The 15,125-nt window shown below is 42.3% G+C and overlaps 2 protein-coding genes across 2 annotated transcripts in view; both read left to right on the top strand.

Annotated features, from left to right (window-relative positions):
• TDP1 (tyrosyl-DNA phosphodiesterase 1) overlaps nt 1-8,161 on the top strand; it is a 35,913-nt gene extending 27,752 nt beyond the window's left edge. The window contains exons 15-16 of the mRNA XM_058806913.1: nt 3,565-3,679; nt 7,715-8,161. Coding sequence (XP_058662896.1) covers nt 3,565-3,679; nt 7,715-7,788 — 189 coding nt within the window. The 3' untranslated portion in view covers nt 7,789-8,161. The remainder of the gene's footprint in view (nt 1-3,564; nt 3,680-7,714) is intronic.
• A 3,747-nt stretch (nt 8,162-11,908) lies between these two features.
• The window catches only part of KCNK13 (potassium two pore domain channel subfamily K member 13), a 46,224-nt gene continuing 43,007 nt past the window's right edge, over nt 11,909-15,125 (top strand). Inside the window, exon 1 of the mRNA XM_058807607.1 lies at nt 11,909-12,248. Within this exon, the coding sequence (XP_058663590.1) occupies nt 11,909-12,248 (340 nt within the window). The remainder of the gene's footprint in view (nt 12,249-15,125) is intronic.

The raw sequence follows: 15,125 nt of genomic DNA on the forward strand, positions 1-15,125 counted from the left end.
TTTTTCAATGTATGATGCTAAGCTACTAATAGAAGCCCTATCAGCACCTAAAGTTTTAAAAGTACAAAAAAATTCTTTCCCAATTGAGATATGTATTTATCAGCATTTCAAAATGTATTGCTGTAAGCAGCAGTCAAAGAGCAAAATAAAGTTGCTGAGGGAAAAATTCTGACAGAATAGAATGTGGCTGAGGAAAATTTATAAGTCAGACAAAATTATTTTCTGCAAGGTCCTGCTGGTTTGTTTTTTGGAAACAGCAGTGAGAGCTGTCAACATTCAGGAAATGCTCAAAACAGACAAAGTGTGACTTACTTCAATTTCTGTGTGAAGATAGACACATGAGTTATTTTTAAAAGCATGTGAATCTCCTCAGAGAGCCTTGTTAAAGAATGTATTCCACAAACTAGACACTTACTCCAGTGTGTTTTGAGAAAAACCAGATGTCTCTTCTTAGATGAATATTTCCTGAATGGAAGATCTCTATAGGTTAAATTCTTACAGACAAATAAAACTCTTCTGGGATGAACTGAGTCAAGCTGCACTGGGGGACAGCATCAGAGGAAAGGGAAATATAATTGCTGAGTACTGAGGAAGAAAAGGCAGGGAAAACCAAAGTTGTAGAACAAGAGAAGGAGGTAAAATGCCTGGAAAGAAAAACGCTGAAGAAGTAACAGGGCATGGAGTGTAGAAGAAATCAAGCAGAAACAAAAATACTGCTAGGTTGAAGAAAACAATGGATAACAGGGAGGAAGAAAATGAGATGAAAAATGTCCTTACTTTGTAGGTAGAGGCTGAAGTAGGTTGTGTTCTACACTGTGCTTTGTGATAATAAGGGTTTCACAAATGTCCAACTCAGATGGTGCCAGGCAGCAGCTTTGTAATTGTGGTGCTGTCGATCAGGCACGTGAAGTTTGTTGTAGCATAAAACCATCTCACAGCATGGCAGAGGAACCTTCCCTGCTGCTCCACATTTCTTCTGTAGGTGATGTAGAAGACCAGAGAAGCTCATGGGATGTCTGGGCAATCAGACCTCATACATGTCACATACATGCTGACAATTTGTATGTCATCTTGTGAGTAGTATCTAGGAATACACGCCACCCAGACCCTCCTACCAAGTGCAACCTGACTGCTGTGAGTTATGAAAAAATATATTTCAGCACCACCACCACTTACACACTTCCTGTTGTTTGTGAGCTGTAAAATCCCTGGCATAATTCATGTTCTTTCAACTACAAACAAAAGTATGTTTTTTGCATTTTTACATGACATTTCTACCAATCCCTGAGTGATTCAAATTCATTGGAAGTAAGGCTATACAACTAGATTGCATTTTGTGTAAGTAATTATGAATTTTCCCAGTCATTTTCAAACCCTTAGATGTTTATGAGCTTTTAAAAGGAATCTTGCATCTTTACATTGGTCTGTTTTGAACATATACTTGTTACCTTAAGGCTAAGTTCCACAAAATGCTGTAGCCTGGTTTTAATGCAGATTTATCAAAATATCTGACTGAAATTATATAAGAAAGGGAAGTTCAAACTGGATTTTCTTTCATGCAGTCCTTTAGCATGAACCTTGTTTGTTTCTTCTGTTCTTTCCTTTAAAGGGCAGTGGCTTTTTCCTAGTCCTTGAAATAATGTACAATGTTTCTTACATCATAACCTATAGTTTGTTCTTACTTTGGGTCATGAGACAAAAGGTGCATCTATATTCTAAGGGAGATTCTTGAACTGACTTGCTAGAACTGCTGTCTGACATTGTCTTTGGCAGCTCTCCTTTTTCTAGGTTACTATTCTTCTTGAATATTAAAGAAAAAGGCACAAGGCTGCATTGATTCCCATGCTTTGTGTGGTCATATGTGGATGCTGCTGTCTCCTACTTAAAATGATGGCATTTGATGGTGTAAAACTCCAGTGAAGAAAGACTTGCAGTATTGTGTAGAGCTGGGACTCTCCCTTGAGACCATGTGTATGTTTGAATACCATGGGATTTTTTTGGCAATTAGGATGCTTGCTTGTGCTATCACAAAAGAGTAATGCTGTGAAACTCAGACTGGTGGACCATAGAGCTTGAATAAAATGTAAGTTAATAACTGGACATGAGCAGCCCAGAGAGCCAATTGTGTCCTGAGCTGCATCCAGAGCAGTGTGGGCAGCAGGGCAGGGAGGGGATTCTGCCCCTCTGCTGTGCTCTGAGACCCCACCTGCAGGGCTACATCCAGCCCTGGGGTCCCAGCACAGCAAGGACCTGTTGGACTGAGTCCAGAGAAGAGACACAGAAATGGTCAGAGCTGGAGCACTTCTCCTGTGGGGAAAGACAGAGAGAGCTTGGGGTTCTTCAGTCTGGAGAAGAGAAGGCTCCAGGGAAACTTTATTGCAGCCTTTTACTACCAAAAGGGGGCTTATAAGAAAGGTGGGGACAGACATTTTAACAAGAGCTGTAGGGACAGTTCAAGGGGCAGTGGTTCTAAACTAGAAGAGGGTATATTTAGAGTAGAGCTAAGGAAGAAATTCTTTACTCTGAGGTTAGTGAAACATTGGCATAGGTTGCCCTGAGAGATGGTGGATAGCCCATCCCTGGGAACATTCAGCATCAGGTTGGATGGGGCTCTGAGCAACCTGCTACTAGTGGAACATGTCCCTGCCCAGTGTACAGGGATTGACCTAGATGACCTTTGAAGATCTCTTCCAACCCAAACTATTCTTTGATTTTAGAAAGAAAAATAGTTGTCAGTAATATCTTATAAATAAAGAAACTTGATAGCCTTTAAATTTCTAGTCTGTTCTAATCCAACTACTTGATTGACAGTAAGCTATTTGAAATCTCAGAACTAAGAGATTTTGCTTTCAAGTAGTTCACTACAGTTGGGATCCAATTTCTCTGGAGAAGTAGCTAAGCAATACCATCTGCCCGAGTTACTCGAATCATTTTAAATGTGTCTACCTTTGTACTGTATTGCATTTTTCTTTTTTTAGTCCTTAACCTTGTTTGACAGTAATGCTGTCATTCTAATATAAGTGTAGTCTTTGAAGATTTTGTGCAAGCAGTTTCAAATCTTCATTAAATTTCTTTGTGTCTGTGGATGATGTTACCCAACATGTCTGAAAAGCACAGATTTGAAGACTTGCTTCTATAACACAAAGTGATATCTGGTTTAATCCATGAAACATAATGAGCATCCAGTTAATGTGGTCAGAATGAAGCTAAACAGCAAAGACAAATTTTAGAAGCTTTTCACTTCAGTTAAATATTAAACACTGAAGGAGTTCACCTAGTAAACATGGAAGTAAATTAGTGTATGTGTAGAGGCCTGAGAAGACAGAATATATCCAATATGGACCCATATGGCCAAGCCAATAGATGTAATAAAAAGAGAAGAGCTCAAATAGTAGAAGTAAGAGAAGCTGAGTTTTTAAGGTGCTTCATGAAGTATCCAATCTCAGTAAAGGGGGCAGAAAGTTTTGTTCATTAACATAGCGACTGAGAAAGCATCTATTGTAGATTAAGTTTGTCCCAGAAACTAATGAATCTTTTCTTCTGTGTTTTTCTGTTCTTTCATAGGGATTGGACAAAGGTTACTTTCATGTAGGAAGGGAAAAGCTGCCAGAAAGGAAAGATTCAGCAACATATTTTCCTGTACCTTATGACCTCCCACCAGAAAAGTATGGAAGCAAAGGTAAGATGTGACTTCAGAGGAAAAGTAGGCTTGTATTCTGCATGACCTCATTAATTTTTAGCAGATAACATTTGTTGTGTGTAACATGTACATTATTAACTCTTTTCACATTGCTGTTTTGAGCAATTGCAGTTGATCACCTCCAATAGTCAGCTGAACAGCAGAAGGCCATTTGTGGGCAGCAGATGTATCTTTAGGGCAGAACATTTAAAGAATTAAAAAAAAATCTGGTAGCTGACAGTACTACTCAATATCTAGATAAATAAGTCATACAGATACATCAATGTCCTGAAGGTCTCTGTAGTTAACCAACAGATTCAGGCTGTCATAATAAAAAAGACTATTGCAAAGCTCAATGTATCGATGATACTCAAGTAAATGAAACCTGTAGACCAGCAGTATGAATTGAGAGTTCCTTGGAAGGGAAGCTGAAAATTATCCAGTCTGGTGTTTGGGAATCATGCACACAATAGCCTATAAATAAAAGTTCTTTGTGTCTTTAACAGTACTCAGATTTTTATTTTCTTGTAGAATCTTCTAAATGAGTACTGAGATTTTGTTGTATAAGAGTTTTGTTGTATAACATTTTCTCATTGCGTTCCCATCATCACATCTCAGTTGCAGTATTGCTATTATCTCTCTTGCCAATACAAGTTGCTTACTGTAGTCAAGGAGTTTCACTTCATTTGTGATTTAGATATTACACAGTTTACTGACTGAGGAAATCATCTGTTATGTGGAGGGAACTCGAAGTATATCAAGGTTTTTTAATAACTATTTGGGGGAAGTCTCAAAAAAGTGCAAAATACTTTCTTTTTCCTCATCACATCAGCACTTTGTTGAGAAACAAAGCAAATCCTGTGTTTAAAGCTGCAGTACTGGGTGGTCATTGTCCTGGTATTCAGAAATCATCACTTTGTTTGTGAATATTCATATAGATCCCACATTTGTTCCCCATCTGCCTTTCCTCCCTCTTGAGATCTTTAAGTATGATTTTTGCATTGAGAGGAACAAGACTAGTTCCTTTTCAAATGCCATGCTCACCCAGAGGGAGGGGATAAGAGAGACTGAAGTGCAGGGTGCACCTTTTGCAAATGCTTAAGGAAGAACTTTCCAGATTCATGCAGTGGGGAGTGAGTTTGCCATGTAGAATGACTTGAAGTCTGGTTATTTGCAACCTTTCTATATATGTGAATACTTGTTGCTTTGAAGCTTTCTTTTTAAATTAAGTAGAGGTAAGAATCCAGTCTCTGGGCTTAGAAATCAACCAGGAATTCTCTCATCCAGATCTCCACTCACAGTGCAAAAGACACCCATAGGAAGAGGATCACAAAGGTGCTTTCTTTGTGTTTTATCCTTTGCTATTCAATTGTGTGTGCCTAGTTTTGAGTGTACTGCCATCTGTCATCTTTATGAGAACATGAAGGCTTCAGGTGGCCTGCCAGCATGGATTCTTTGAGTGATACTCAGGTGTTATTAAAAAGAACTTATCTAGTTCTCCAGAGCCTCTTTACCTTTAAGTAAAATGTGGTGGTCTTTTAAGTTGTGAGAGGATGTTCAAAAATCTGAGTATAAATGAAAGAGTGCTCCATCTGAGCTTTCAGACAATGTTTAAGTAGCAGTGGGACAGGAATGGCTCATTTATTTTACTGAGTGCTGACTCCACTGCTGGAGTTCTGCTGCTTGTAAATGAAGCAGGAGTGAAGCTGTGCTACCAGCCTAGTAGATAACACTGACTCCAGTGAGGTGCAGTTGGGGTATCAGAAATCAACAAGCACTGATCTTGAAGTGTGTGAAAGGTAGGTATGTTAAGGACACTTGAAAAATTATTGGGGCTTTTGTTTCCACCCCCTCCCCCCCCAAGAAGGTCAAAGGAATTAACTTTGAGAAGCTTGGCAGTCATTTTCATGTGCAACAGTAAACAGCTGCCATCATACAGTATTTGTGCACAGTCATTGCCTTTCTCTTGTGTTACAGATCCTATTAAAAGTGATGAATAGTTCAAAATTGAACCTGCCATTTTATAAATAACTGAATTATAATTTGTATCAGCCCTAGTTCTACACATGACTTATTAAAATACTGCCAGCTGTTTTATAAAATCAGCAGCATCCCATTAACAGAACAAAGTTCCAAGTACAATAATAGCTACCTTGAGCAAATTTTATTTAGATAGCTACAGTTAGAAAGAGCTAAATTAGGGATTGAGACCTCTCAGCATGCTTTAAGGAGGTGACTGGAGTTATTTCTGTACATCTGAAGTTTTTCTCTGCCTGCATGTTTTGCTGAATTAAGCAGAGTCACTGCCAGATGGTAGGAAAATAGGGAAGATGGATAAGTCTAAGCTGCATAATGTACTCTTGAGTGACAGATTCCAGTGCTTGAGTGGGACTGGATTTATTCTGATGTCATAGATAGAGGTCAGTGCTTAAATCTGAATGTATGTTTGAAGTCCTCAATCCTTTTCCCAACGTTTGCTCTATTCTGTACCCATTTTTCTAACTGTTAATGTTTACTATCTGGTAAGGTATTCACCTAAAATACAAAAGGTACACATGGCTCTCCAGCAGGAGACTGATAAAACAAGCATAGGGAAATAATGGTGCTACTTTTTTTTCTTTTTAAGAGATGACTCAAAGTCTAGATATCTTGTTGTTGGGCCAGAAACCTAGAGAGCTTTCTTGGCAATGCACTGTGACTTAAGTGCTATAGTTTCTTCTGGTTTCTGGTGCCTTTTATTTTTTATATGCTTTGAAGTCACCTGTCCACTGTAACAAAAAGCCAACCACCTACCCTACTGCTCTCTTCCTGCTGTAAGTAGGCACGTTTTAAAACATTTGCATAGCTGGGATGTGTTTTACTGCAACATATGGAACTACAGTATGAGAATGAAGAACACTCCTGTGGCAAGTAATGAGTACTTAGTAGCATTAAACTGCCCATGTTTAATTCCCATGGTACTTGTCACAATGTGCTGTTGTGTACTTTATATAACCCTTCATTACTGATTTTGTCACTTTCTTATTCTCCTTTCCTTGCTACAGTAATTCTCACTTCCTATATTGTCAAGCGTTGTCATTGGATCCTGTAAATTTAATTGGATAAAAGTAATCTCAATCAATAGCTATTCCTGTCATCCTTGGTACAATTCTGTTTAATCTATGCATATTACAGATTAATGTCACTGTATTCCTTCAGGGCTCATTTTGTACATGGAGAGAAGAAGCAGGCTAGATTTACATAAATTTCTTAATTGAGAAAAATCACTGAAAAAAGGGTTAAAGGATTTTTCTGTATTTCAGCAGGAGTAGCCTGCAAGGAGTAGAATAATACCTTGGATTCATAGAACAGCTGCATTTCTGCCACATGTATGGTAGGAGGAAGAGCACACAGCAGGTTGCAGAGCTAGCAGTTAACTTCTGCTGTGTTGCCTTTTCTCTTTCCCAAGAATGGAAAGAGCTTCTGTATTCTGAGAAGTGGGAGGGAACTGTGTGGTGCAAACCAATAATAGCTACCTTGAGCAAATTTTATGTTGCTCATCTGAAAATGTAATGTTTGAAGAAGTGAGGGGTAAATGTGAACTTTTCAGAGGTCAGGCAGTGTCATTCTTAGGTACTGAATTCTTACTGTCCCTGTGAAAAATATTCATGTTACAGTGCTTATTTATAATTACATTGGGTTAAGAGAGATGCAGCGCAAAACTTGCTGGCACTAGGCCATACCAAATTTGGCTGCATTACTGTACTTGTATATTATCTGAAATACAGTTCTTATACAGCTGGTGAGCATGTTGGGTTATAACTATATTTAAAATAATATCTGAGGAGAAAGCAAAGCCTTTTGAAAACTCTCTATCTTACAGTTAAAAAAAAGAGAAAACAAATGTCTGCTAAACTGAAATTGCACATGATGTTAATTGAAAATCAGTGAGAATTTGGACTTACCTCTTCCCTCCAGAGGGAAAAGAGGAAGAGAATCAAATTTTGCATTTGATAAATCAATTTGTCATGAGTATGTTTTTGTTTTGGTTTGCAGATCAACCGTGGATTTGGAATATTCCTTACACTGATGCCCCTGATACACATGGAAATATGTGGGTTCCATCATAAGTGTTTCCAGTACTCTGTGATGTTCCACTTGCTGACACTGAGCCTGACTTGGAAAAACTGCTTGTTTCTGTTCTGTAAGCTATAATGTCTGCTCTAATGGCTAATTTGTAGTTGAAACATTAAAATGTTAATAAGGGAGAGATTCTTGGAGAATCTGTAACCACATTATTACAAGTGAACCTGCTTTTTTGAATACCTTTTTATATGCTTTTTCTTTACTGTGGTTCCTAATATGGTTTTCAAGACAAGAACTGTTCTCAGAGTCTCTCTGCATTTATAGCTGTAATTAATTTTAAAATTACTGCTCTGTGAGACTGTCAGTTGACCCCAGTAGCTGGAATAAAAATTATATGTAAAATTCAAATTAAAATAAAGGCAATCTTGTTAACATATCCTTTGTTCTGTCTTCTAAATGTGTACATTTCAGATTGGGTTGGAACTTGTATCTTGCAAGTGTACTCCCAGGTATTTGATAAAATTGACAGTATCCCATTAATAGAACACATTGCTTGTATTAAAATTAGTGTGGCCAGCAGGACCAGGGCAGTGATTGTCCCCTCATACTCAGCACTTTTGAGGCCACACCTCGAGTGCTGTGTCCAGTTTTGGGCCCCTCATGACAAGAAATTGAGGGGCTGGAACATGTCCAGAGAAGGGCAGTGGAGCTGGTTGGAAAGTCTGGAGCACAAGTCTTGCAAGGAATAACTGGAGGAGCTAGGAATGTTTAGCATGGAGAAATGGAGTCTCAGTAGAGATGTTACTGCTCTCTACAATTACCTGCAAGGAGGCTGTAGCCAGGTGGGAATCAGCCTCTTCTCCCAGGTAACAAGTGAGGGGACAAGAGGAATCTGAAGTTTCACCTGGGAAAGTTTAAATTGGATATTAGGGGAAAATCCTTCACTGAGGGTTGTCAGGCATTGTTCAAATTAGTTTGCTAGTGTTAAGGTTATGATGTTCCTGAAGAATTTTTGTTCAGTATCAAAAGTAATGGAGGGCTGGTTTATTTGCTTCTCTGTCAGGATATTTCATTAGGCATGAAGTTGGCTCAGGAGTATATTGCAGTCATTCCAGAGCTTCACCAAAGAAAATCAGTGAGTTTTGGTTAAGTGTACCAGCTAATCACCTCTAAAGGAGACCTCTAATTAAAAAGTACTGGCACTGTCAATGAGAGTAACTAAATGTCTGCATGGGTCTTCCAAGTAATTTGATAATGCATTAATAATAATTCTACCCTGACCAGACTTACTAGTAATCATTATTGGGGTACTCAGTGACTGTTAGCTTTCTTAATTATAGGGCTGCCAGTCAATATTATCGACAGAATTGGTGAATGTATTGATTTTTCTTTCCTATTATTTTACAATTGTGCTAAGCCTTACCGCCACCAATCTGTTGTCCCCAGATGCCTGCACACAGACACGAGGGAGCTGTGCTGAGGTGAAGGGAAAGTAGCATGTGTCCTGATAGTGATGCCAAGTGGCTGTACTGAGGGTAGTGGCATTGCATTCAGGGCTCAGGCTTGAAAGATATTCACTTTGATTTGGGGTTAATTAAATGTCAGCAACATGTTTAACTACTTACTTTTTTAGTTTCAGGTAAAAAACAAAAAGTTACTTTTTATTTTTCTGATGCTAGTGAACACACTGCATTTCTGTATTCCACCTTGCTTAAATGTTATGGATGGCTGACTGATTACACTGTTCCTGCTTTCCACACACTCCAATTTTTCCAGCTATTTACCCAAGAGCAATGGGAATGGTGACCTGTTTTACAATAAAGTCATCTTTAGAATAAGCCATAGTCTCATTTTCTTCTTCAAGATTCCGGTCAATATCAACTTGCTCTTGTTCTATCCTTTAATAGGGAGCATATCCTTAAAAAGACACCTTCTCAAGAGATAATTAAATCACTGCCAAGATCAAAGTTGACAAATTAAGGGAATTTGCAATTTTTGATGATCAATGACGGTAGTACATGTGTCTTTCAAAACTGTGCCAGATGATCTTACCTGCTTTAATGCAACAACTATTGCTATGCCCAAGACAAACACAAAAATGACATTCCACATTAACAAAATATGTAAATAAGGAGGAACTCAATAACCTTGAATAATTTGCCTTCGATATTCCTTTGAATAGTGTTATTGTTCATATTCCTTTGGGCAAAAAAATCACATTGATGGTTGCAAGCAGCTAAAGGCTCTTTTTCCCACTGTGTTAATCCAAGGCACCCTTGAACAGGTTTGAACAGGTTTGATGGATGGAGCCATAGGTATGGATAGAGGGTGCTCACTCAGTTTTGCTGCCTTTGCTGGTTAAACATGTAATGGCAGAGTTCTATCTTCCTTCTGACTGGCAAAGCGGGAAGTATAGGTGGGTTTTGGTTTTTTCTTCTAATAGGAGCTGCCAATAATTTTAAAGATACAGCAGCATTTTTTAATGGAAGTGTTGTTACCGTTAGCACAGTCTGGTTTGGCTGGCATCTCATCTTCCTATTTTTGGCAATTTAATGTCTTCTAGTATTGCTGCTAATTTTAATTTCCATGCTAAAGTCTATGCTAAAGACTAATTAGGAGGGAACAAAAACCTGCCACATGGTGTATCACCTATGAATAACAACAAATAGGAAAAAATGAAACACAACTCGCATTTATCCCTGTCTGCTGGTTGACTGTGCAACATAAGAAAAGGACTCATTTTCCCTGTGCCTGCTGCTCTAGCAGTTGTCACGCAGGTGGTGATCCTCTCAAACACTGGCATTGGAACTGCCACAGTGCACCCTTAGGGCTCAGACCAATACTCAAATACCTCAGGCTGTGAGATAATCAATGGCTCTTATATGGAATGTACAATTATCTGCCATTAAGGGAGATTTCTAAGATCATAGTGTTCACTCCCATTGCATTTTCATTGCAACACAGTTATTAGAAAATGGGGGGGGGAGGGAAGTGGATGTTATAGTTCATTAACCTGCTTTCTGAAAAAATATATGTAGGTTGTCCTTCCCTGGAAAGAATGTGCTTGTATACTATTACGTTTAGCGCAGCTGAATTCCAGCCCCAATTATTTAAAAGTAGAATTCAGCACTGTAGCAAGTACCAGATATTGCTGAGTTTAGCTTTTTCTTCTTATAGTGAGAATGATATTTCCAGCAGATTTGGATCGACAGCTCTGCTCTTTGAACCTGCAAATAACTAATTTTAAAACCACATAGCAGCTGGAAAGGCTGCTTCTGTCTTCCCTAAACAATTTCCCTTCGACTACCATGCGCTGGAGGACAGAGATGTAGCAGCTTGTCGGGAAGGCAGTGGGTTAACCAGACCTGTGGAGAAGCAGGTGTCCTCTTTCGGCAAAGGGCGCTAATTTTTATGGCTTTGATGGGAGGGGATATCACCGGCTGACGGGTTTCGTGCCCGATTGCCTCGGGCGCTCCTCGGCCCCACAGCCCGGGCCGGGTACCTGAGGGCGGGAAGGGGGGCGGCCACCGCCCCTCTGAGGGCTGGAGGCCGCGGGGCAGCCGCGCTCTGCCAGCCCGCCCTGCCCGCTGCCGGCGCTGGGCTCCGGGGGCAGCGGCCGCGCCTGTGCTGTGGGAGCTGCTCCTGAGGGCGCGGCCCGGCCCGGCCCGCGGCTCCCCCGAGGCCATGGTGCGGGCGACCGGGCGGCCGAGCCCCGCGGCGAAGCGGAGGGCGGGGGGCGAGCTGCCGCCGGTCCCGCCTTGTCCCCCCAGCAGGCAGGAGGTGCCTGGCAGTGCCTGTCCCTGCGCTCCGCTCCGACGTGCTCGGGGCGGGGGCAGGAAGGGGATATGAAAGTGGCGGGGACGGGAGCCCCGCGCGGCGGGCGCCGGGGCTGAGGGGCTCTGAGACGGGACGGGACGAGCGGCTCCCTCGCCCTCAGGATGCTCGGCAGCCCGAAGCGCGCCCGCCGCGGGGCCGTGCCGGGGCCGCGCCCTGCCCCCGGGGCGAAGGTGCCGGCCGGCTCCCGGGAGCGCCGCTCGCCGCCGCCGGGCTCCGCGGCGCCCTGAGCCCCGCGTACGGCTGGCGGGCGGCGCCGTGATGCCCGGCGGCGGCAGCAGGGCCCCGACGTAGCGTGGCGGCGCGGCAGCCCGGTCCCGCGGGCGGAGGATGGCGTGTCGCGGCGCCTGCTGCTGCTCCAGCGCGGGTCGCCTCAACGCGGACAACGCGCGGTTCCTCCTGCTGGCGGTGCTGATCGTGCTGTACATGCTGTGCGGCGCCGCCGTCTTCTCGGCCATCGAGCTGCCCACGGAGCGGGAGGCAAAGGAGCGCTGGGAGGAACGCCTGGAGAACTTCACCCGGCGCCACAACCTCAGCCGTGCCGAGCTCCAGCACTTCCTCCGGGAATACGAGGAGGCGAACGTGGCCGGCATCCGCGTCGATGACATCCGGCCCCGATGGGATTTCACCGGCGCTTTCTACTTCGTGGGCACCGTCGTTTCTACTATCGGTGAGCGGCGGGACGGGCGGGCACCGGGGCGGCGGCGGGGATGCCGGGGCTGCGCTGTTCCTCTCCTAGCCGGCTCACAGCGTCTCACAGCGGGCTCGTGTCGGTGCCCGGGCACGCTCCTGTCTCTTCGCTGCTCCTTTTTTCTCCTTCTTCCTTCACAGAGCCGCTACCGCGGGCGCGCCTCTCGCGGGAAGCGCTCGGCTCAGGGAGCGCCGCGGGAGCTCCGGGCAGGCGCTGGGGGCCGAGCTCGGGCAGGCAGGGCAGCGGACACAAGGATGCTCCGCGCGGGTGTCACTTGCCTGCGCGGATCAACTTGTCCTCGGGATACAGTGATAGACTTTGTGAGAGACCAGTCGCATCTAAAGCCGAAAGCTTTAAAAAGTCCTGCATGTCTTTAAATTCTGGGAAACGTTACAGAAAATCTTAAATCTGGTGGTTTCATAGGCTGTACGCTCAGGGCCCTTTCTGAGGATCGTCTTAACAAGAACCCTTAAACTGATTTTATGGTGTCCAGCTGCAAAGTGTACAATTTGGAAAGATTGAGTTTCAAACCACTCGGCTTTTTCTCCTTCAGGCTTTCCAAGGCAGAACCGTCAAGTCAGAGGGCAAATTTATTTCACTTGTGAATAAACCCAAGTTTATTCAGGCTGAAGGAGCCTTCAGGGAAAGGTGATACAGAATAGAAAATCCGAGCAGTCTGACAGGTGTACATTAAGATGAAAAGGGATAGCACTAGGAACTGACATAAGCACCCCAGGGAGCCCATGGGTGTCAAAAGAAAGGCTTCATTTAGGCATTTGCAGACAGCTAAAAGCCTCGGAGGAAGTGAGCTTTCTTTAGTTAAAGACAGGCAATCTGTATGCAGTTATCACTGTGACAAATGGGATCATTAAATCTTAGTAATGGTATAGCCAATTCACATCAGTCCCTCTCCAAGAATGAAATATACATTGTGGTATGGTTATTTAGTTCTTCAGGAAATCTCCACTAACAGTTGGTTGGTTTTCTGTTTGTTTGGTTTTTTTTTTCCTGAAGAGGAGATTAGAGATGACTTGCTTTGTGTGGGATATGTAAGAGTTTGCCCTGTCCTGCAGCATACTCCCCTCTAATACTGAGGTTTTTTAAGTCTGGGGTTATTCTATTGTTAAAGATGTCATTGGACTGGTTTTGTATTTCATCAGTGCTTCAAGATTTGAGTGGTTTATGTACTTAGACCTAAAGTCTTTAAGACCCAAGAACTGCCTCAATGTTCTGCTGAACTGGCAACTGAAAATAATTTATGATTGTTATGGCCATTTTTGTGGATTGCTGTAGTTTGCTTGCCATTATAACATGTCCCTTGAAGTGTGCTTCTTGTATGATCAAAATAAATAAGCAGAGTTTATGCAACCATTTGCTACAGCCATAGAATTGTAGTAAAAGGATCAGATCAGATTGGACCAGATCTCAAAAGTTCCACCTGCCTTGCCTCTATTCCTAGAGATGGCCAGTTATATGGGACTTTTTTTTATGATGTTGGTCCAAGATGCCATTTCCACCTGGACTGTTGGAGATTCCACAGCTTCAGCAAGGAATCTAGCGTTGTGCATTATTACCCTGAGGTTTTTCTGATGTCTGCCTTACTGCAGTTCAGTGACTTGTGTTATTTTTCTCTTGCCATCCTTTGTAATCAGAGAATGGCCTCTTAGGTACTCAAAGACCATTGTCAGCGTGTCCCTTCCCTCAGTTCAGAAAACCAGTGTTGTAACTCCTTTTGCAGTGATACAGTTACTTTTCACAGGTGTCAACTGATGCAGGTATTTCTACATTAAGTTTTGTCTTATCTATATAAGATTGTTAAGGAGAGAAGCATGTCTGTGATCCTGTTGGCTGCAGATGACCACAAACACAAGTATCCACTTACCCACTCACGATTTTTGGTAGTTTCTATGACTTGCTGATGTCCATTGCTCACATTTTACAGCTCCCTTAATGTTTCTGCAGAAATGTCCTCAAGACTCCGTTTTCCTTCAGGCTGTGTATGGTCTGGAGACTTTGGCAGTTTGCATCCTGTCCTTTCTTTTGGCCTGACATTGCTTTTCTCAGTCTTATCAGTGATGACACTTTGTCAGTGGGTTTTATGAATTGCGTCATTCTTTCTTAGTCTTGTCAGTAGCACTGCACTTCTTCATCATATCGATAGCATGTCTCTTTTTTAATCTTCCCAGTAGAACTTCTGCTCTGTGGGACTGACTGTGCATTTCAATGCTTTAACAGAGCTTGTGCTGCAGGCTGGGCTCTCCAGGCATTCTCAGGATTGTGCTTCGACCAGGTCTCCTCAGATGTGCCACTCAGCAGTGTTCTCCTGCAGGCAACCACACGCTCATTTGTATCAACCATATTGGCATCCTAATAATAGATTTTGTTTTACACCTCTAAAATCAATATTTTGTCTCTCTTCTCAGCTCTGTCCAAATCTCCCAATCTTCTTTCATGCCCTAGTACAGTGCTCCAATATTAATGTATTATTCTAGCAGCAGCCTTGCTAGTTCTGAGGAAAGTATGATGGCTTATTTCATGTGGTTTTCAGTCTATACTCCTGATGGCTCTGTACATTCCTACAACTAAATAAAATTTGATGTCTTCAGTTAAAAACCGTTTTTTAGGAATAGCTGCTTATGACATATTCTTAATATCAGCTCACCTTCTACACTCAGTACTATGTGCCGGTATAGAAGCTTTATATTTAGCAGATAAGTTGCTGTAAAAACAAATTTTTTTAAAAAATAAACTTTATGGGGTTTTTTTTCCTCTTTTGCATAATAGGAATTATTTTGCTACTCCATCAGAATAAATTTATTTCTTTCACAGTAAATAAGGTGAACCTAGCCATTTTGA

This window comes from Ammospiza caudacuta, chromosome 6, assembly GCF_027887145.1.
Source record: "Ammospiza caudacuta isolate bAmmCau1 chromosome 6, bAmmCau1.pri, whole genome shotgun sequence".
NCBI classification, from domain to species: Eukaryota; Metazoa; Chordata; class Aves; order Passeriformes; family Passerellidae; genus Ammospiza; species Ammospiza caudacuta.